General features: G+C 43.3%; 1 protein-coding gene across 3 annotated transcripts; it reads left to right on the top strand.

Moving 5' to 3' along the window:
* Positions 1-1660: 1660 nt before the first annotated feature.
* pdxkb (pyridoxal (pyridoxine, vitamin B6) kinase b) lies at positions 1661-22641 on the top strand. 3 transcript variants are annotated; one of them, XM_048234328.1, is made up of 13 exons: positions 1661-1872; positions 2177-2256; positions 2754-2937; positions 4280-4334; positions 10061-10165; positions 11217-11300; positions 11938-11972; positions 12940-13025; positions 13684-13729; positions 14170-14281; positions 15947-16083; positions 16170-16236; positions 17908-22641. In XM_048234328.1, the coding sequence occupies exons 3-13, from the start codon at positions 2848-2850 to the stop codon at positions 18018-18020; spliced, it is 930 nt and encodes a 309-aa protein (XP_048090285.1). In that variant the 5' UTR covers positions 1661-1872; positions 2177-2256; positions 2754-2847; the 3' UTR covers positions 18021-22641. The 3 variants fall into 3 exon arrangements, with proteins under 3 accessions (XP_048090285.1, XP_048090286.1, XP_048090284.1); XM_048234329.1 differs by lacking the exon at positions 1661-1872 and having other exon boundaries at positions 1954-2256; XM_048234327.1 differs by lacking the exons at positions 1661-1872; positions 2177-2256 and having other exon boundaries at positions 2328-2937.
* The last annotated feature ends 763 nt before the right edge of the window (positions 22642-23404 follow it).

Below are 23404 nucleotides of genomic sequence, written 5' to 3'. Positions count from 1 at the left end.
ACAGAGGAGGCAAACAGGTGTTCCGACAACAGTAAGTTATCAGGGCTGTTGAGACGCTGAGACCAAACCATGCCCTTGGGAGACTCCATTACTATTTCCTGTGTCAGAGACAGACAGGCAGGTTAATGGTGAGCAACATAAGTTTCCATGCTGGCTGAGGTATAACAGGTCAAACAGTCAGTCATAAATGCCATGGGAAAACTTCAGAAGAATTGTCAGCAGTCAGTGTGAATGAAACCCATATGACAGGAACAAGTTAGAGCTGCAGTGATTTAGTTTGTCCATTAGAGGTCAGTCAGATTCTCTGATCTGGTCGGTTAAGGTGAAGCGATCGAGTGGGACTCACAGCAGACTCCACAGCAGATGTGTAGGAATGCTCTTAGACTTTCACATTAGCATACACACATATTCTTTCACTCACACAAACTCACACTCAACGAGCTCCAGATGATTTAGGCACAACATCATCATGATCCTCCTCTCCTCTAATCCTCCACACAAACATCATGATCCTCCTCTCATCCTCCACACAAACATTATGCAGAGAGGTTCTGACTCATGCTTTATTTATCCACGGACCTGGTTTTAGAGCAGATAGAGAGGGGAGAGAGAGAGAAGGATGGAGTGAAAGAAAGAAAGAGAGAGAGGGTGGAGAGAGGGAGGGGGTGGATTAACGGATCATCAAATAATAACCCATACAGGGAAAGGCTTCATATGTTTAGTTAAATCAAGATTGAATGAACACCTTAATTTAAAGTCTCAGCAGATGCTTTCCACTCTGCGCAATTTCCAGTGATTTTAATGTGGTTATGGCACTAATTGGTCACAATCCCTTTGTGAAATGCGAGAGACAGATAGCATGAGGGCAATGGACCACATTGGGGGCAGATCTGGAGGTTCGCTGGCGTTTTACATGTCAACAGGCTGTCCACAGGCGAGTCTAACCCTTAAGTGCTTGAAAAACCCTCATGGTCAGAATGTAATTCACTGTGCACTGTTCAGGGACTATCTTCTTGCCCATCTTAAAGGCTATTCTGCACATTTTACATGATTGTGAAACAAGTTAGGCTGCAACCTCCTTATCACGTGACTTTATTAGTGTGCTTGCTGAAAGCAGCACACTATTGGTCTTATTAATAGTGATTTTTGCTGAAAGCAGCACACTATTGTTCTTCTGAAGTTTTCTTAATAATATTCCTGTCAGCCCATTTTTTTGGCCAGCTCCTGCTCCTAGACCTTTTGAGATATCGCCACCGGTCCAACTCCGGCACTATTATCACAGGAAGTAGTCTCATATCTCAGCAACAGTTTCACATATCGAAACCAAACTTGGTACATGGACTCAGCCCTCCATCCTGAAGACGCACAGTCGCACATATATATAAACAAAATATATCAGCAACGCTGAAGGACGCACAATATATGAACAAAATATTTCAGCAACGTTTTCACTATAGAAACTGATTTACTTGGGACCCCATCCTGAGGACACACAATACATTTGGTGACATTCGACCACTAGGGGGGCGCTAGAGTTACAGGAAGTTAACTCATATCTAAGTGGCACTTTCATTTATCAAAACAAAACTTGGTACAGCGACTGGTGACTCCATTGTGAGGGCACACACACATATAATTTGCCCGTTGACCTAGGGCTCGCTGCAACTAGCAAAAATGTGTTTTGGCGTTTTGGATGTATGTTAACCTTTGACCTGTATCCCCGATTTTGACAAATGAGGTACCGTTGGAATTCTTGGATCAAGTCTAGTTCAACGCACCATATTTCACTGTCTGCTCCCTTTGGTGAACCGCACCTGAGCAAGCACACTTTGCAGTTCCTCGAAAATGCATTCTAGTTTTAACAACTGTGAGGTATTTTACTTTTGCTTTACACTGCTCGGAACTTGGCCTCGGTGAAATGGGCTAATGGCACGGTCCAGGGCAGATCTGTGATGGCCTAGAGGTGTCTGGCACTGGCATGACCATGTAGGCTACTGTTGCCGAAGTAGCTCTATTTTTATCCGAGAGAAACCAGGATCTCATGAGAACCTACTGTCATGACGCTTATACCCCTAACAACTTAATTTAATTCAGAGTGTTCGGTAGCTTGTATGAAAGTTGGCGTGTTAGCGTTTTGCGTAAATAATAATCCTATTATATTTTCATGTCCGAGCAGGTTGCGCTGTTTGAATGAATTGCATTACGCGACACCGGGCGACAGCTTCCAAGAAGGACCCGACTTCCGGTTTTCAAATGGTGATGAATTTCTATCTTTTACCGACATTCTCTGCTTTTACTGTCTATGTGAATTTCAGCCTATTTCAGCTAGCCGAGTCATAACGTTTACATCCAAATAGTCGAATGTTATTTCTGAAACAAAGACAACACACCGTAGGCTACAGTAGATGGAGTAGATATTTTTTAGGGCTTTTACTTTGATAAAATATTTTAGTAGTGTAAGGCAAATAAAGTCGATTTTAGTAAACTGACAAAATACGTTTCCAATAAGTTAACCATAAAAACCATGCCCTAATAAAAACCAACAACCCACATGTAATTTAAAAGCCATGTCTGACCATAGGTGTCTGACCAATTATCCCACAACCCTCGTGATGTCAATGAGTGTAGCCTAGGTAGTCCTGGCAAGCGCCTGACGAAATTTTGTTTGGCTTGTCAATGAGTGTTTCTCTGTATTGCACGTCCTTCAGTCCAGTATCTGACTTATCATTTGAGTATCGGTGATTTCATTTCAGTGTTTAAGTCACCATCTGCTGCTTCGCACGCAGCTTGTGACATCAAAGACCGTGAGGGATTCGGCTGGCTCGTGGAGGACATCTGGACAACTTTATGCACGAGATGGAATGCAGAGTGTTGTCGATCCAGAGTCATGTCGTGAGGGGGTATGTGGGGAACAAATCGGCATCATTTCCACTACAGGTAAAAAAAAACAATAACGATGAATTGCCACGACAGTTGATATATAGCAGTAAAGGCTTTATGGTCAGTCCTTGAGATTTAACAGGAGTATTCTCAGGAGACGTTAATGCATGCAGGTAGGGTAAGTAGCTAAAGGTCACATGGTAAAAATATCCCTGGTAGCTGTGTCTGCGGACTGGTCTCACGCTTCTGCTCACCACGAGTGTCATAGAGCGTTGAAGTCAAATAATGCAACTACCATCGAATTGAGAAACTGTGTTGTCTTCTCTAGTATTTTATGTCGTTTGCCCTATTTCGGGCGGTGGTATGGGACCTGTCATTTTATTTACCTACATTGGTAGCTTATCTCTCGGAGTAGGACTGATGCTGTTGCATTATCAGGGTAGATCCCATAACAAGAGATCTTTTGTCACCACTGTACCTAAGCGATCATCACCGCTGTCTATCATTATCTACATTATCATTAACATCACCACCATCGAAACTAACGCTAAACCAATTCATCCAGTGGTATCTGGTGGCGTCATGGATAGAAACCGGCGGCCAGTTGTTCGTTTCACAGTAGTTACAAATGCCAGGTCGTGTTGAAAGAAATAGTCTAAAGTGAAGTCATACGTGCAGCGGGAATCTTAGTTTGTAGTCGAGATGTTTCCCTCAGCTGTCTCAGCAGCGTAGTGGACTCGTTTTTAGCCGAGCGCGAGTGCTGCTGCATCTCTCTGACGAATCTGAGCGCCTGTCAGTTTCCCACTGACGTCACATCTGGAGGGTGCGATTCTGGCTGCATCGTGACATATTCTACCTCAGTGGGGCCAGCATCGCTCGCTAGGATGTGTGTTCTGGTATTGCCGTCGTCATTTCCCAGATGTTTGTTTTGCGACCTGGTGTTTGTAACTCGCTGTTCTGGCAAGGCAGACTAGACAGAGGAAGGGCACGGGTATTAACATCATGCTTCAATGTATGACTACAGACCCCCGTCGGATTTCACAAAGCAGACCCACATTAAAGGTATACCGTCTTACCAGTCAGATATCCCTAGACACAGTACTTGTAAATGAACAAGATGCTTTCCATCTTTTTCCATCTTTACAACTTTTTAATCTGATAGAAATCCATGTAGCCTAACTGTTACAATTCTAAATTACCGGTAGCCTACAACAAGATTAAGCAGATTGCTCTTTTTTTGGCGTGTGTTTGGTAGAGCCTCCCTATGTGTCTTCTGTCCTTAAATGAGGGAATATAGTGGGTTTGAATCAGGGGGAAGAGTGATGTTTAGTCATTGTGTGTGTGTGTGTGTGTGTGTGTGTGTGTGTGTTCATCATATGCCCCCTTTTCTGTTTGACAGGTCCTGGGCTTTGAGGTGGACTCCATAAACTCAGTGCAATTTTCCAATCACACAGGTAAGGAGTGTTAAACTCGTTAACTTCTCTGTCCAGTGACCTGTCTCCCCTCTGGTACTTTGAACATTAACCTCTCTCTTCTGAACAGTGACCTGTCTCCCCTCTGGTACTTTGAACATTGAGGGCTACCTGAGTGAACCATTAAATCAGAACCACTAGAGTTAGATACTCTATTCAGACAGACTTTGAAACTGATTTGAGCATTAGGTGTCCTGTTGAAATGCTACCCATATGTTTACATTGAAACAGTGATGGGTTCTCTTGATTCGCAGATGAGCAATGAGCTCTCTGTGTGAATAACAATTGTTTGGTTAATGTGTTTGAGAAGGGCATGGTTGGTGGAGGGGTGATTTCTCCCCCTTCAATTACTACTTGCCCCATAATTTCTCTCAGGATTGTATAATGTCTTTGTGAAGCCAGGTTACTGGCTTATCCAGGTAATTTCAGGAGTAAACACTGATTGGAATTCAGAAGAACATGTCACCTATTAATCAGTAGGTACTAGGTGCAGTGTTCCACTACAAGTTGATGCATCAGGTTAATAATGTATTTGGAGAACTGATTTGTATTGCTTTGTACAATGTCAACAACAACAAAACTGTAGGATAATAGGCTAATGAGCTCAGTTTGGCAATGTTGTCTAATGACACCCATCATCATGAAGTGCTTTGAGCGGCTTGTCATGTCACATATCAAAGCCATTCTCCCCCCCACCCTGGACCCCTTCCAGTTTGCATACCCCGAGCCAAAGCGGTCTACAGAGGATGCAATCTGCTCTGCCCTCCACCCAGCCCTCACCCACCTGGAAAAAAGAGACTCATATGTGAGATTGCTGTTTATAGACTTCAGTTCTGCATTCAACACCATAATACCACAACAACTCATCTGCAAACTTGACAAACTGGGACTCAGTACCTACCTCTGCAACTGGCTACTGGACTTCCTCTGTCAGAGGCCCCAAGTAGTAATGCGTGTTGGCAACAATACCTCAAGCAGCATCACACTGAGCACAGGGGCCCCCCAAGGCTGCGTGCTCAGTCCGCTGCTCTTCACCCTGCTGACGCATGACTGCACTGCAACCTACAGCAACAATCACATAGTGAAATTTGCTGACGACACAATCTCTGGTGGGTCTCATCACTAAGGGCTTAATTTGTGACTCAATACAGGTTAGAGGTCGACCATCTGACCACGTGGTGCAGGGACAACAACCTCCTGCTGAACGCCAGCAAGACCAAAGAGATTGTTGTTGACTTCCGGAGAGGTCACACCCAACACCTGCCACTGACCATCGACGGTGCTGTGGTGGAGAGAGCGAGCAGCACCAAATTCCTGGGGTGCACATCAGTGAAGACCTCTCCTGGACCACCAACACTGCATCACTGGCGAAGAGAGCTCAGCGCCGCCTGTACTTCCTCGGAAACTCAGGCGAGCAAGTGCTCCACCAGCCATCATGACCACATTCTACCGAGGCACCATTGAGAGCATCCTCTCCAGCTGTATCGCTGTGTGGGGCGGAAGCTGCACTGAATACAACAGGAAAGCCCTGCAGCGCATAGTGAACACAGCTGGAAGGATTATTGGTGCTTCACTCCCCTCCCTGAAGGACATTTACACCACCCACCTCACCCGCCAAGGGGCACCAAAATTGTGAGTGATGCAAGTCACCCCGCTCACAATCTGTTTGATCTACTGCCCTCTGGGAAGAGGTACAGAAGCCTGCGCCCCCCACTACCAGAGTCACCAACAGCTTCATACACCAAGCTGTAAGGATGCTGAACTCTCCCCTCCTCTCCCCCTCCACCCTCAGCTACATAACATCCTGGACATTGGACCAAAAATGGCCAGCCTGCACTACTCCACTTGCACACTTGCACACTTGTACACTTTACAACTTGGTGTTGTTGTCCTGAAAACACAACACTTCTGCTGCTCTTACATAACTTGCACCACTATGCCACTTTCTTTCTTACTTAGGTCAAACAGAACTACCCAAGCCTTTTATTGGCCTGACTTTGCACTAGTATTTTATTGACTGTCTATGCACAATTTCAACCAAATTTTGCTGCTCTTATTTTTTCATTATTATATGTGCCCTCTTATTTACTTATTTACTTACTTTTTTGTTTACTTGAATGTTATGTTTGTCTGTGGACCTAAATTGGTAAAATATGTCTTGTCTTCACCGTGGGATAGTGAGAAACGTAATTTCGATCTCTTTGTATGTCTGGAACATGTGAAGAAATTGACAATAAAGCTGACTTTGACTTTGACTTTGTCAAACAGCTAACAAAGTTGTACTAATACAGTGGTTCTCAAAAGTGTGGGGTGGACCCCACTAGTGGGGAATAGGGGCATGACAGGTGAGGCATGACAAAAAGGTTGGGTCTAGAGTGAGGCTGGTATTGAGTGTTAAAGGGACACCAGGCAAGCCTGATGCTTTTTCTCTACGAAACTCCCCCTCGCTCGGTCTGAAGCTCTTTTCCTTTTCTTTGCGTCTTCCGTCAAGGGTTTTTGCTGCTTCTTCGCTGGCTCTGCCATTATACACACGTTTGCAACAATTGCTAGTGTTTCGTTAGCCTGCCTCTGTGCTGTGGATGCAGGATGTAAACTGATCCTGCTTCGGCCGGTGGGTACGATACACTGAACTTGCAAGCGGGATATTCTTCCTACAGGCAGTAGGGGCAGTAGTAAGAGTTACTGGATAGGAAGGACTGAATGGTTCACTAGGCCAGAGACTGGAAGAAGATGATTGTATTGCACTGACTCCAGTACTACAAAAAAGTAAATTCAGTAAGGTTTCTTCACACTTACAGAGGTAAACAGACATCGATGTATCAGTGGAGGGAGCCTATACACCATACGTGTAGGCAGACACTGTTTACAACACTTAATGACTAGTCTGAAGTGAAACCAGCCAGGTTACTTGTCCTGTATATCATGCTGTGAACTTTCTTACATTTTCATGGGGTGTGTGACCTTGTGGACCTCATAACTATACCGGGAACAAAAGGTGTGAATCTGTACCTCGCATGGCCATTTATCATTAACAGGAAACGTGTAAATATTTATCTAGCAGTGTTACTTTAAAGTCCCTGTCAAACCACAGTGCATACAGTGGCCTGCGTGCATGCGTGTAAACTGCACTATTGAAGTATATTGTTTGTGTTTTATTTCCATTTAAGCATATAAGGCTATTTAAAACATATGTCCGGTAGATTTTCTGTATGTCTAGTATTCTGGAATATTAACAGGGATTTTCTTTGACAGTTCGATCAGGAAACGGCTAGCATAACCTCTGGTGTGTTTGTGTTTGTGTGTGTTTGTGTTTGTGTTTGTGTTTGTGTGTGTGTGTGTGTGTGTGTGTGTGTGTGTGTGTGTGTGTGTGTGTGTGTGTGTGTGTGTGTGTTTGTTTATGTGTGCGCGAGCGCACATTTCCCTACTCTCCACATTCATTCACTCCATACTCCTTGCCTCAGGTCGTCACGCCGTCTCACAATCACGCTGCTGAATATCGGTAGCACCAGCTATGCTAAAAATAACCTTCAGTGCCAGCACACACACACTCCTTCTCTCTCTTTCTCTCTGTCACACACACATACACACATGCTTGTGAAACAAAAAGACTAAGCATAAGGTTCATACATATACACGTGCATATAGATAGATAGATAGATAGATAGATAGATAGATAGATAGATAGATAGATAGATAGATAGATAAATTACTTGAAATTATGGTGTTACAGCAGCAATTAATGGCCTAATATTAACATATATCACACATACAGACAGATAAAAAATAAATGTGGATGCACAAAGAGACTTGCATAGGCCGCAGTAACTAAAGTATAAGAGATGATGCCGGCGCTCACTCTCTACCACTCTCTGTCTTTCTCACTCTCTTTCTCTTAGTCTCTCACTCTCTACCACTCTCTGTCTTTTTCACTCTTCTCTCTCTTAGTCTCTCACTCTCTACCACTCTCTGTCTTTTTCACTCTCTCTCTTAGTCTCACTCTCTACCACTCTCTGTCTTTCTCACTCTCTCTCTCTTAGTCTCCCACTCTCTACCACTCTGTCTTTCTCACTCTCTCTCTTAGTCTCTCACTCTCTACCACTCTTGCTCTTCTCTCTCTCTTGCTCGTCTCCCTCTCTCCATCTCTCTGCCTCTCTTGCTCTTCTCTCTCTCTCTCTTAGTCTCTCACTCTCTACCACTCTCTGTCTTTCTCACTCTCTCTCTTAGTCTCACTCTCTACCACTCTCTGTCTTTCTCACTCTCTCTCTCTTAGTCTCTCACTCTCTACCACTCTGTCTTTCTCACTCTCTCTCTTAGTCTCTCACTCTCTACCACTCTTGCTCTTCTCTCTCTCTTGCTCGTCTCCCTCTCTCCATCTCTCTGCCTCTCTTGCTCTTCTCTCTCTCTCTCTCACTCTCTTTCTCTCTCTCTCTCTCCCTCTCTCTCTGCCACTCTTGCTCTTCTCCCTCTATATCTCTCTCACTCTGTCTCTCTCTTTTGCTTTCTGTCGCTCTGTCTCTCTGCCACTCTCGCTCTCTCACGCTCTGTTTAACTCTCTATTTCTCCCCCTCCCCATTCTCTACTTGCGGTCTGTTCCATCTCTCTGTGTACACTCTCATACACATGAACATGCGCGCGCACACACACACACACACGCACACTCACAGGCAAGGACTCTGAACAGCTCCTGGACCTCAGGCTTTATTCTGTCCTGTTGCTTAGCAACAAGCCCCACACCACGTGACCAGGCTGATGACTCACCTGAGGTGTGATGTCACGCATCCTGCAGCAATGACCCAAGCTGCTGACGAAACTGCTGCTGCCTATGTGTTGATGCCTGTGTGTAGGTGTTTCTGTCTCTGTGTGTCTGTGTGAGGGAGGGAGAGAGAGAGAGAGAGAATGCTTTTATTCGGCAAGAGTGAGTGTGTGTGTCTGTGGGTGTCTACCTGTATATAAGTATATGAATGAGTGTGTGTGTCTGTCTGTTGGTGTCTGCCTGTATATAAGTGTGTGTGTGTGTGAGTTCATATACTTATATGCATGCCTGTATATAAGTATATGAATGTGTGTGAGTGTGCTACAGAAAACATGAAACTTTCTAGGTCCAAGTCTTCTGCTGACTTGCGCATGTTCTTATGCTTGTATACTAAACTCAAACATACGTATATTATTTTCACTAATAACTCTATGGATATATATTTTCATATATATATGTAAATAATTATTTGTATAGCACATTTTGCCCTTCTCAAACACATTAACCAAATAGCATACCAGGTGGAGCGGCGACAGACGCCAGATTACCAGTTACTAGGCAATTGTGTTTTACAAATGTTATTGTATGGTAAATATTGACATTGACATTGATAGAAGTCCCTTGCATCTAAATATTTTTCCATGATTGCACTTTGTCATTTTTACTCACATATGCAAGTGAATAGGGTGCACTGACTGTAGCCGGACCACCAAGTTGTAAGAGACTTGAGACTTACACTGCTCGTCTTACTGCCTTCTGTTTCCTTTGGTTACTTCCATTGGAAGGGGCAGGTTACTGTAGTAACCTTGAGGCTTTGCCTTCTGTTTCTAAGGTTACTTTCATTGGAAGGGGCAGGTTACTGTAGTAACCCTGAGGCTTTGCCTTCTATTTCTAAGGTTACTTTCATTGGAAGGGGCAGGTTAGTAACCCTGAGGCTTGGCCTTCTGTTTCTTAGGCTACTCCCATTGGAAGGGGCAGGTCCTGACAGCTGATGAACTGCACGTCCTCTATGAAGGCATCAAACTCAACAATGTCAATCACTATGACTACGTCCTCACAGGTGAGAGTACAGGCCCACAAAAGGGGTATAGCTGCACACCCGAAAACGCCAGTTTTAATAATGACGACTTGCCTCCTGCCCTCTTCAGGGCACAACCACCTGTTTTCATCAGTGTACTGTAGGTGTGGTACAGGTTGTGATCGATCACATGATTCACTAGTACACAATCCTGAAAACCCTCACCTGTGACCACACACTTAGTCACTCTTTTAATCACTTTTGTTCGTCAAAATAAACAATGTTTAGATATGCTATGCCAATTAACAGGCGGTCAGTTACTATGGTTACACTATGACAGGGGTGGGCAAACTGCGGCCCGCGGGTCGGATCCAGCCCGCTGTGCATTTAATTTGGTTATCAGGCTACTCGCTATTTTTTTCGTGCGATAGAGACGACGTTGGTTAGCTTTACTGCAAACTGCTTTTCACTCTCCTTACGTTTACAATGTCAATGTCAAAACATCATGTTAAATAGAGATAACATCATGTTAAACTAAGTTAACTCTTAGTTATCTCTTTTGCAGCTCTTGTCATTGTTGATAATTGATATCTCCTTCTTATGAGAAACTTTAGGGAAATCAGCAGTAGTTCCCACTACTGACCATTTAAAAAGTGTGAGAGGGCCATACCGTAGCAGGCAGAAGATCATTGAGAAATAAACGTGAATTAAAGTGCACAATTTATACATTTGGTAAACAGCATAAAATTAGCAGTATTTTTAAGCAATTAATATTTTAAAAGAAATATTTTGTCATACTAAATTATAGGCTAAAAAAAATGTATTTTTTTATGTGTGTGTCGTGGGGGGCAGGTTTGCGTTGTGCGGCCCGCCGGCCAATTTTAAAAACCCAGTGTGGCCCTTGAGCCAAAAAGTTTGCCCACCCCTGCACTATGATGACAGGTTAGTTAATCAATCACAGATGACTTAGTGTCAGTCATGATGACCACAGTATCACAGATGTGATGGTTTGAGTAACAGTGCTGTCAGTCACTAGGACTAAATCCTTTGCTCAGTCAACTTTAGAAGTGATCATTTTCTCTCCTTCTTTCAGGCTACACTAGAGACACATCTTTCCTGGAGATGGTGGTCGATATTGTACAGGAGCTGAAGAGGGCCAATCCTAATCTTGTGTATGGTGTGTGTGTGTGTTCTGCTTTATCCCTCTCATACATGTGTGTTTGAGTGCCTGTCTGTAATCATCTGTGTGACATCATTAGTGGCATATGAAAACTGTTGTCCAAAAATCTTGCTAAATCATTTTATTTGTTCTAGTAGCCCCTGTTTTATTGTGGTTTGGCATGTATTCTCATCCAAACTGTGAAGCTGTTGACTGAGGGCATTAGCTGATCAGTTGATCAAATACAATCACTATATAGACGAGCAATCATCCAGGAAGCCATCATAATGTAGTTTCCGCTCCTTTTGGGGGTAAAACAAAGTAGCAGCATGGCATTGAATTTCATGTAAATGGCAGGTAGCAGTTTTACACTTTACACTTAGTTTTCAGTTCACAGGGAATTAAAACTACCGGTAATCATTTTTAAAAATAATTGTTATTGATTACTTTTTTATATGAATTTCTCAAACTCGATTTGCCTGCAATATTGTAGCTAACATTTAGTGTTAAGTCGGTGTAAGACCGTTACTTGCTAGCAAACTACACTCTTTTGTCAATGTTGATATTTGGGTAATGGGTGTAAGATATTTGGAGATCTGGTTGAGTTTGATGTGTATGTGGCCGTGTGGGCTGACTGCTGTTGTTTGTTTTGCAGTGTGTGATCCAGTTCTGGGGGATCATGGTTCCATGGTGAGTTTGGAGTTTATGCTGCCCCTTCACATGCATCTTGTTCTCAGTGGGATACTGTGTGTGTATGTGTGTGTGTCTGTGTGTGTGTGTGTGTGTGTTTGTGTGCGTGTCTGAAGTTGAGGGAAATGCAGCAATATAACAACAAAAAACTTTCACAGTGTACACGGTACTACCTAGCTGTGTTTACTGCCGGTGAAAGTGACAGTTTTCAGTCGGACTCCTCTTATAAAGGCAGCAGTCTGGTGTATGCTCCCAGACCACTTGCTTGCTCCCCAACGCGCCAGAGCAAAAGCACAGTTAAGCTGCTCCGCCTCCTGCAGAAATTATAAATAAATATGCTCACAGACTGTAACAGCTGGCCAGCACATAGATGATGGTCAGCACAAGTGAAGTGTTGCACTGAGGGGGATGGCGAATATCAAAGCATTTACATATATCTAGGTCAAATGCTATTCAAGTAAGACAGTTAAGATGGTCAAACAAGTTCTTGGCTCATATCCATATTCCAAAATAAATGAATGAATGAATACATGAAAAAATAATAATAATAATAATAAAAAAAAGGTTAACAATTCCTGGATTGCACCCCTTTCCCCTGTGTACATGGAATCTTACACTTATCATCCAGGTCCTACATAGTAACTCGACACACACACACACCGTGTTTCATTATAACTTTCTAAGCTCAGTAATTTCTCAAGTTTCTCGCCATGATTTCTTATTGAAATCCAATAGACATACAGTAATCTTATTATTCACATGTGGCCAATTCTTATCATCTATATAATTCAGAATGCTTAACTTAAGATCTAGAGGGATTTTCTTTCTTATAATAATAATAATCTAATAATTTCTTCTTAAATGTAAGTAAATTGGGGCATTTCCATATCATTCAAAAGAGTCTATGATCTTTATTATCATTGTGTGTGTGTGTGTGTGTGTGTGTGTGTGTGTGTGTGTGATTTAGTATGTTCCGCAGATCTTGCACCCTGTCTACAAGAACAAGGTGGTTCCTGTCGCTGACATCATCACCCCCAACCAGTTTGAGGCTGAGTGAGTATAAGCACACCTGTCAATCATCCATCAGTCACCTTAGTCCTCCTAGAGTCAAATTCTCACCAAAGATTTACAACAAGACGAAACTCTCAGAAACGAGTTGCAGTGGTGTGAATTAATTGTTGTCATATTGAAGTTGCAACACTTTTACCTTATACTGTGCAAAGTAATGTGTTTTGATATGATAGTCAGTCAAGACAGCGTATCATGTCATGGCAGAGTTTTTAATCAGAGATGGCGGACAACTTATTCATTTGGTTTGAAGATTTGCAGTGTCTGTACAACAGCCGTCAGTTCTGTATAGGCTAATAAATAAACCAAAAAAAGCGTAATTGCAGCTAATAAATTTACTAGGACATGGAGGAGTGGTATAATGGTCACTCAATGGTCATTTTTAGAACTGAACTTAAACTGGAGCAACTGTAATGAAATCTAGCCCCAACAAGCACAGGTTTACAAAGTCAACCTGAGAGCTCCCTCTGGTGGCTGTACGGAAATGTACAGTTCTGATTGCCGTGTTGGAGTGTATAGCTGCAATTTGCAAAGATGTGTGGATGCCATGTCCGAGCACCTGCCCTTTGCGTGTGTGGTATCAGAGAGAGAGGGAGAGAGAGAGCGAGAGAAATTGACAGAATGACTGCTCTATGTGTTTCAGGTTGCTGACGGGGAAGAACATCAGCACAGAGAAGGATGCAGTTGAGGTACAAAGACACACACACACTTGCATACTCACATACATGTGTTATCTTCATGCTTGGATCTGCAAAGGTAATCTGCTGGTTGCTGTGACTACAGGTGATAATTGTACTGTGTGTGTGTAGCTAACCTGCTGTGTGCGGTGACTACAGGTGTGTGTGTGTGTAGCTAACCTGCTGTGTGCGGTGACTACAGGTGTGTGTGTGTAGCTAACCTGCTGTGTGCGGTGACTACAGGTGTGTATGTGTGTAGCTAACCTGCTGTGTGCGGTGACTTCAGGTGTGTATGTGTGTAGCTAACCTGCTGTGTGCGGTGACTACAGGTGTGTGTGTGTAGCTAACCTGCTGTGTGCGGTGACTGCAGCTGTGTGTGTGTAGCTAACCTGCTGTGTGCAGTGACTATAGGTGTGTGTGTGTAGCTAACCTGCTGTGTGCGGTGACTACAGGTGATGGATCTGCTGCATCAGATGGGTCCAGATACAGTGGTGATCACCAGCTCAGACCTGCCATCGCGTCTAGGAGACCGCTTCCTTGTGTCACTGGGCAGTCAGAGAATCGGTGTGTGTGTGTTTGTGGCTGGCTGGCTGTGTGTGTATATGTCTGTGTTTGTAAGTATAAGTATATATACTTTTTTGATCCCATGAGGGAAATTTGGTCTCTGCATTTAACCCAATCGGTGAATTAGTGAAACACAAACAGCACACAGTGAGGTGACGCACACGCTAATCCCGGCGCAGTGAGCTGCCTGCTACAATGGCGGCGCTCGGGGAGCAGTGAGGGGTTAGGTGCCTTGCTCAAGGGCCCACTGGTCGGGGCTCGAACCGGCAACCCTCCGGTTACAAGTCCAGAGTGCTAACCAGTGCCACAGCTGCCCTGTGTATGTGTGTCTGTGTGGATGTAGTTTGTATATGTGCATCAGTGATGCGCAGGCTGATCCGAATTGAGTCAGACAAAAATATTTTAATGATATTTGAGTCATTTGCAGGCGGTTCAGTTAAAATTAATTAAATAGATATAAAAACAATATATAACGCATAATGAGAAAGCTAATATCAATACATGGATTTCTATGGAACGTCACGAAAACATGCGTGCGCAACCAAGAGGCAGAAAGCACCATAGAACAGCATAGAGCAATGCAAAAGAGCAAAAGAATAAAATTAGTTTTTGTGCTGAAAACTGCACCAATTCGAAATCACGATGGTTAGAGAATGTTAAATATGTTCAATATCCCTAACGGAATGCATGTCTTCGCCAACAATGACAAAACACGATGTTCTATTAATAATCCAAATGAACGTCAAACTTTGAAATATAGTCTGAAATGAGATGTTCTTATCATTGAGACAACAGGGGTATACCAAAAAATCCGATTGTAGCTTACAGCAGCCGACTATTTAGGTTAAGTTTATAACGTTGTGGACGGCCACCAAGCGTCTTCTGCCTCACGGCTGCATTTAGTTTTGTTGGTAAACGGGAAACCCGTGTATATTTAATTCAAAATTATTTTTTCAAAGACATCATTGGCTAAATAACTATGTGCGCTAAGATGTAGCAAGAGATACCTGAGCGACTGGAGAATAGAGAAGCTGAAGATGGGAGAATTTAAAATAAAAAAGACCAAATTAACCAAAAGCGCACCTTTTGAAAATAAGTGGGTCGGGTATAATTTTGTCTTAATTAATATTCGCGGTTCGAGTTGCGGTTGGATTGAGTTTAAACGTCGGGCGTGTGTGGGCCGCTTGTGAATGTACCCTCGCACCGCTGTTGTGCATGTTTTTATACTTATGTGTATATATGCACAAACCACATTTCTACATAATTTAAATGGCACACACCGTCTAATTAATTTTGTGTCATATAATGCACAAAATACATATTTGGGCTGATTTAGCGGAAACACCAATATTTGTTTTGGTATAGTGAAGAGCTGATACATTTACAGTAAACTTGAAGATTTACCCAATTTGTGTAATTTGTTCAATATATCATCTAAAAACATAACTTTAAAATGTGTTCTATTTTAAAAGTAATATGATTTTTTTGAGTATCAGTATATGAGTCCTGTCTATTTATCATGTGTGTGTTTACATGAGTATGTATGCGTGCTTTCACACTTGTACATGTGTGTTTGCATGCACAAGTGTAGATGTGTGTTTACATAAAGGGGTGTATGTGTGTTTGCGTGTGTGTGTGTTTGTTTGTGTGTGTGTGTGTTCCCAGTAATGCCTGATGGAACTCGGAAGACTCAGCGTATTCGCATGGAGGTGCCGAAGGTGGACGCAGTGTTTGTGGGCACAGGTGACCTGTTTGCAGCCATGCTGTTGGCCTGGACGCACCACTTCCCCACTGACCTCAAAGTGAGCATGTCTGACAGCAAGGGGGCGCCACCAGTCGTTGAATCTCGCCTCATGAACATCCCAGTAATGTTTTCTCTCTCTTCTAGATGGCCTGTGAAAAGACTTTCTCTGTCATGCACCATGTCATAAAGAGGACCATCTCCTATGCCCACAGTAAGACTCCACCCGGAAGTGTGCACTAAGCCTCTAACCCTAGGCTAACTGGTGTAACCCACTTCCAGTGAGTTATGCTAAGCTAGGCTAACAGTGTCAGACAGGGTTAGTATGTACTAATGGTATGCTAGAAGGGCAGAGACATATTCAAGAGGTTAGATGCAAACATTTCACAGTCCGGAATTCCAAAGCTCCGCTGCCTCCCAATCCACAATCACACAATTAACTGGAACACGTTGTGGGGAGAGCTGTATGAACTTGTAGTCCGGTCCTGCAGCCATTTAAGGTCTTGAACGTTCTTGTAAGCTAGATCTGTTTCTGTCAGTCAGTTTGAGTAGTATGGGAGTAAAGGGTTGAATTCTCCAGTTCTGATTACCTGAATGAACTTACACCAATCATTGGGTACAACTAAATAGAGCAGTATTATAAAAATGGTGTCTTAAAGTTGCAAAAAGATGGGTTTTTTTTATTATTGCAATTACACAGCTTTCCTGAGTTCATCAGAATTATTATAATTATTATCTCTTTTGGTGATAATTGGTGATTCAGTGTAATATGTGAATCCCTCTTTGGCATATGGGGGCCATATAATGGGGGCATGAGTGCAAACACTCGAGAGACAGCAGAGATTCTCAGTAGTGCAGTGGTGCCAGCCAAGCTAGCTAGCTGTCTGACTTGTGCTTGTGATTGGGAAGGTAGTATAAAGGAACACAATAACTTTTGGGGAAATGAGCTTGTTTGCCCTCTACCCCAGAGTTAGAGAAGATGATTTATTCCCTCCTCCTCTGCGTGCAGTAACCCATTCTGACACCATTACCCTAGCTTAGCATAATTCACTGGAAGTGGGTTGCACCAGTTAGTCTATAGCTACCTGTAGGCTTATTGGTGTAACACAGTGTTACCCACCCATTCTAACACGGTGTAACCCACCAATACTGTACAATCCTGAATTTCCCCTTGGGGATCAATAAAGTATCTATCTATCTATCTATCTATCTATCTATCTATCAATGTTAATGCAATACAAACACATGAGCCTATTAGTGTTTAGTTGTTTTGCATCTTGACCAAAAGTTTTTCAGGTTTGAAGGCTGTTTGTATGGAATTAATTTCGCTCTAACAACCTTTTCTAGCAGTGTTACAACTAATGCTGCCCATACATCGGAAGACTTTGACAAGATTTTGGGAAAGATTCTTGAAAGATTGAAGTCTTTCAACTAATGCCCCCCATTCTAGCTTTACTCAAAAGACTATAATCTTTCAAGAATCTTTCCCAAACCTGGTCAAAGTCCTCTGGTGTAAGGATGGCTTAACCCGTCTATCAGGCAGGTTGTAACATTCACCTGACGCCACTTTCAGCAAAGTTGTACATTTATAGCAGAGATGTGTATGCTGGTTGTATAAAAATGTGATTAGTCTAACTGACTTAGATAGATACATACCTACATACATACATACATACATAAATACATACATACATACATACATACATACTTTATTGATCCCCAAGGGGAAATTCAAGATAGAGTGCGTAGTAGGCAGGATTATTATTTATTTAACTACAAAAAAAATATTTAACTAAACTAAAATACCTTAGGTTCTGCCCCACTCTCCCCTGCATTTGGTTTTCAACCATTTCTGTATTTCCTTCTCGCTCTCTCCCTCTCTCAGAGATGGCGGGCCCAGGCAGACGACCCACTCCGGCCCAGCTGGAGCTGCGCATGGTTCAGAGTAAAGCAGACATTGAGGACCCGGCCATAGTCATTGAGGCCACCGTGCTATAAGCACCCACACCCCACCCCATCCCACAACCGCACAATGTATAGATGTTGTACATTCTGATGTGTATTGTGACATTTGCCTTAGGATCTAACAGAGCACAACGTTTCCATGGAGGAAAGAAGGCAGGGTACAGTCACATTGGGAGTAGAGAAGAGCCAAGTGAGGGGAAGAAAGATGCTTCTTTCTCTCTCTCTTTGTCTTTCTCTCTCTCTCTCACTCACTCCCTCCATGTCTGTATTTTTCCTCTTTTTATATTTCTCCTGGCCCCCTACAGACCCCTCAGCCCCCCCTACACACAGGGACTCGACGGCCTGACCTGAGCCAAATAGTTCCCCTAACTCAGGCAGGCCCACACAAACCAGGCCTGCCCCGAGTCACCACACCAATGGGCCATTGGTCCAGTGGACCAGTGGCAAATACGTGCCAGTGGTCCAGTGGCTAATGTATGCTAATGGACTAATGGCTAATGCATGCCAGTGGGCTATTGGCCAATGTATGCTAGTGGACTACTGTGTGTCAGTGGTCCAGTGGCTAATGCATGCTAATGGCTAATGCATGCCAGTGGTCCAATGGCTAATGCATGCTAGTGGCTAATGCATGCCAGTGGTCCAGTGGCTAATGCATGCTAGTGGCTAACGCGTGTGCCAGTGGACTAGTGGTTAATACATGCCCCGGAGCTAATGCGTGCCAGTGGGCTAGTGACTCGTGTGGCTCCTCCTTAGGAATGTTGGGTCAGAGAGAGAGGCTCCAACTTTACACTCCTCAAAAAGATCCAGTACGAGCAGGGTGCTCTGTGATTGGTGGAAATCAGCATGTCTGAGAGCTCCCTCACCAATCAGATCACAGGCATCATGGGTGCATGATCCACCATAGGAGGGCTCTGGACCTTGTTGCCTAGCAAAGGAGACTTTAAATGTACATCTCTCACCTGTGAACTTTCGTGGCAATCATAACTGGCATTGCCATGGTAACATGATTGAACCATACTCATGTGTGTCCACAGGTGTCACTAAATCGCTTATGTCTTAATTCCGTTTTTATCTCCATGATTTTGCTCTGATTTCATTTTGTGATCGTGAATTTTTAATGAATCTGAATGATTCTTGAATATCTGGTACATTTCAGCGTCTGATCAATCTGTCTTTCATTTTCATGTTTTTTATGTTTTTTTTTTATTCATTGTATTTGCAATGATAATCTATGACGTGTAAATAGTAAACATAAGTAATGCATTCTAATCATAAACAATTTTTTATTTTCATATCTCAGAGATTTAAAAGACTGAGGCTGAGGGGGTTTCTGGCCTCAGTGAGTTGTAATTGTGCTATAATGGTGCCAAAGCTGTAGAGGGCGCTCTCCAGCCTCACAGCAAGTCAGACATGAGGGCAGCAATTTACCAATCCCAACCCAATACTCAACCCTAACCCCAAACAACACACTTACTCAAATACCGTGCAGTGTAGCAACATAATGTGTTTTCCCTTTGGAAAGTGCTTCGTATATGTAAGTATACTAACTCCAATATCAGCCCCAACCCAACACCGTACACTAACTTCAGTAGTTGCAGTACAGTAACCTCATGCAGGATACTTACCCCAGCTTAGTAAACTAACCCCGATATAACACAGTACACCAACATGTTTTAGTACACCAACACCAATATGCTGTATACTTCCCCTAGTGCACAGTTCACAAATGCAACACATTTCATTAACCCCAACATGCCTCTCACTTGGGCTGTCAGAGCAAACCTCACTATTCAGATATATAAATATTTTTAAGAGATTAATATATTTTAAATATTTCCTTCTGTTGACCTTTCTTCAATATTTATTTAGTTGGAAGGGTGTAAACATGGAACAGTCCAGAAAGAGGCCTTTCCTAAGAGGATCACATGCACGCACACACACACACACACACACACACACACACACAGCTTGCACATGAAATACCCCACTACTCTCTCCCACTACCCAGACTGCACTGAGCGACTGTGTGTCCTGTAGAAAGCACTGACAGCACGAGTATTTTCTGTTGGCTATCGCCTGTCCATGACCTGGTGAAAATTGCCAACTGCTGTGTTAGTAGGCAGAGTCAGTGGACAGAGTAGCGTTCTAGAGTGAAACAAGTAGAATGGCTTGTTGATCGGATCCACTGCAAGGCAGGTTTTATATGCTATTTCCCAAATGTTGCGGTTTAGACTTTGTGAGAGGTAATATCTAAATATCTGTTGATCATTTTTACCATTTTTATTGCATTTACCATGTTGTTCTCTGGGTTGTGAAACACATGCCATCCATCTCAGGGCAGGTGTTTCTGTAAGAACAGGAAGTGGGATGCTGTGTCTGACTGCTCTTCTTACACACACAGATAAGCACCTCTGCCCAGTCACAGTGCTGCCTGTGAAGAACAGACTCCAGTAATGGCCTCTCATTAGCTGAGTGACCATGGGTTACGCTAGTGAGGTGATATTGCTGCTCTAGATGTGTGCGTGTGTGTCCAGCAGGAGGAAGAAGTGATGGTGGACTTTTTAAACAATAGAGCATGGATGAATGATGTGACATATAAGAGAGCATGGATGAATGATGAGAAATGAAAGAGCACTGATGAATGGATTGAGGGGGACATACTTGAAGAGGGTGTAGCGCAGTGAGGCCTACGGCCCTGGCGGATTCTGGTTCAGAACCCTCAGACACAGCTGGCAACACACAGGCCCCAAGGAGCATCTCTGCCAATATTAGCACTGCCACCAGAGGAATGTGTGTGTGTGTGGAACCAAAATGAATCTGTCAGGTGTATGTGCAGTTGGGGGCTGCAGTGGCTTTGCGTGAAAATTGTTTTGTCACATCTATCTGTGTGCGATCTGGGTGGGATTAGTCAGGTCTGGCTGCGCAAGCCCAGGCAGCAGTCAGAGGGTGAATTTTGATGTCCCCCCTCACGGACTTTGATGTGCGTTCCTGCTAACCTCGTGAGGGCTTAGGGCTGTCCCATTGTAAAATTGTGGCTCGCTCGCACCCTCTCTGTGCCCTTTCCGTAAATCGGCATTTATGCAGACTTTACTCAAGAGAATTACCAACAATTCATAGGGTTGTGACGTGAAAGACAGGGTTACCTAAAGGGAAGCTGGAAGCTTGAGAAAACATTGGTAAATAACTGCCGTAAATCGGAAACGGAAATGTGTTTGCAACATGTTTTTGCTGTTATTGCAATTTGCAATTTAACAATACGTTAACAGGTGCTGTCCCATTCCTGATATTAGCATTTTTAACCCTTACCCTAACCCTTTAACCCTCTCAAACTCAAACACTTCTCAACATATTTCCTTGAGGGTTCAGGGCTAAAACCTTTGGGGAGACTTCAATATTCAGCCCAAGAGTTTCACTGATGGGAGGAACATGACCATGACATGGCTCAGGTGTGTGTGAGCGCCTGTGTAGCGCCAAGTGTGTGTGAGCTCAGTATAGTCTTGTAGGAGTGCATTTACTGTATTTGTGCACTCTTGCTGTGATTTGTGTAAATGGATTTGATGGAGCCATTCTGACTTACCATGGCTATTAATTGCTTACTTACTGACCAAGGTAACATGGAGAGCGCCCCCTGGGGGGAGTAGAGGGCTCTTGCCCCACTACAGCATTTAGGTTAATCTGTCACTCTGTCCCACCCTTTCTGTTTAATGAATTTGCCATAGGTCCCGTTTTAAGTGGTGGTGTGTGTTGGTCGCTGAGTGTGCTATGTGTGGTGTGTGTTGGTCATTGAGTGTGTTAAGTGTGGTGTGTGTTGGTCATTGAGTGCGTTAAGTGTGGTGTGTTGGTTCAAGGAGTGTTTTAAGCAGCAGTGGGACCAAACTGTTGACGGGATGGCTCCCCCTGCAGGTGACCCTGAGAAATGATGCTGTATTTTCCCCCACAACCCTTTGTGAAATGCTCAGGCCCATGAGAAGGAGAGAAGATTGACTGGCGAAACAAATAATTATATTATAGATAAGAGTACTTACACAGTCGTTCAACTTGAAAATGTTAGGATGTAGATAGAGATTATTTTTTGTGTCTAATGGTCTTTCCAGTGATTGGTCTCTACTTCCTGTATTCCTTGTGTACAGACCGCTGTGTTTAGCCTAGTGTTGACCTTTTCCCAGTGTTCCAACTCTCTTGGTAAAATCCCTGTGCTGTGTGTGTGCTTTACCGATGACAGACAAGTCCCGCCCACCCTCCCGCTAGTGAACTCCCAGATGATGTCAGCACAGAGGGCTGAGTCTCAGGTCCTGGCCTCCCCACTCACCATCACCTTTGACCTCTGACCCCCTGACCCCAACGCTCCTTACTCTGTATCTGTGTCTGTCTTTTAGCAGTTCAAACAGTGATCCATCTGCTTGGCTTTCTGTTATGTTATTCCTCAGTTCATTATCCGGAAGGTTATTTTTTTGTTTCTTTCTTTCTTGAATGGGGAAAAAAAGCGATGATCCTAAGCGATGATCTTAAAAAAATCCTAACATGAAAACTGTTCTAACTGTTTGGTAAAGTTTTTAGTGCTTCGTTTTTATAACATGTTACAATGATGATTGTAGTGTACAAATCCACATTTATAATCTATGTTACAATGCAATAAAGGTAGAGTAATGACTAATGAGGAAGCCCCCTGTGTTTGTCTGAGCGTGTGCATGAAACACCAGTGTATTGCTCTCTAACCTTCTGCTTTGGTCAGACGGAGGCCCACAATTTAGTGTGGTTAGGTTGGGCAAAATTAGATGGGAGAGCCCAGGAACGTCCTAATTCTAGGAGTCACCTCATCTCAGAGATGGCAGGGTTAGAGTAAGCCTACATATCACTAAAACGAGTATGCAGGAATTAACTGCTTTTTGAAGTATGTTTGTGTAGACCAGTGTTTTTCAACCTTTTTTGTGCCACGGCACACTTTTGACATTTAAAATGTCCCACGGCACACTAACATCCTGTGTGAAGAAAAAATAAACATACCATAGCCTAAAATTTCAAATAATACACAGATATGGCCTTATTATGGCTTCTATGCAAGACCTGCGCAATAAAACAAGCGCCCTCTGTTTCATTTGTAGGTGACTATATCTAATTTAATTGTTGTTATAAACTGCATATGTGATGATTCTGTGAATACTGGATATGGGGCCCCCGTTGTACAATGCACAAATAGTGCAATCATACAATCAATGAGAGCATGTGGTTATAAATTATTTGATGCAACAGTTGCTTTTCTGGACCAGTGAGTGACATTTGGGTAATTTTCTGCGGCACACCTGATGATCCCTCACGGCACACTAGTGTGCCCCGGCACAGTGGTTGAAAAACACTGGTGTAGACAACTAGTATTATCATCAAGCATTTCATTTTTACACAATATCATCGCTGCAGCA

This window comes from Alosa alosa, chromosome 23 (assembly GCF_017589495.1).
Source record: "Alosa alosa isolate M-15738 ecotype Scorff River chromosome 23, AALO_Geno_1.1, whole genome shotgun sequence".
NCBI lineage: Eukaryota > Metazoa > Chordata > Actinopteri > Clupeiformes > Clupeidae > Alosa > Alosa alosa.
Note: the sequence above shows the minus strand (reverse complement) of the source record. Positions and strands in the feature narration are given on the sequence as shown.

What these genes read in the sequence shown, in the direction of transcription:
- pdxkb (XM_048234328.1), top strand. Translation starts at nt 2,848, where the DNA reads ATGCACGAGATGGAATGCAGAGTGTTGTCGATCCAGAGTCATGTCGTG. An exon ending in ACTGGGCAGTCAGAGAATCG is followed by an intron (nt 14,282 to 15,946) that starts GTGTGTGTGTGT and finishes GTGTGTTCCCAG; the next exon opens with TAATGCCTGATGGAACTCGG. An exon ending in ACTTCCCCACTGACCTCAAA is followed by an intron (nt 16,084 to 16,169) that starts GTGAGCATGTCT and finishes TCTCTCTTCTAG; the next exon opens with ATGGCCTGTGAAAAGACTTT.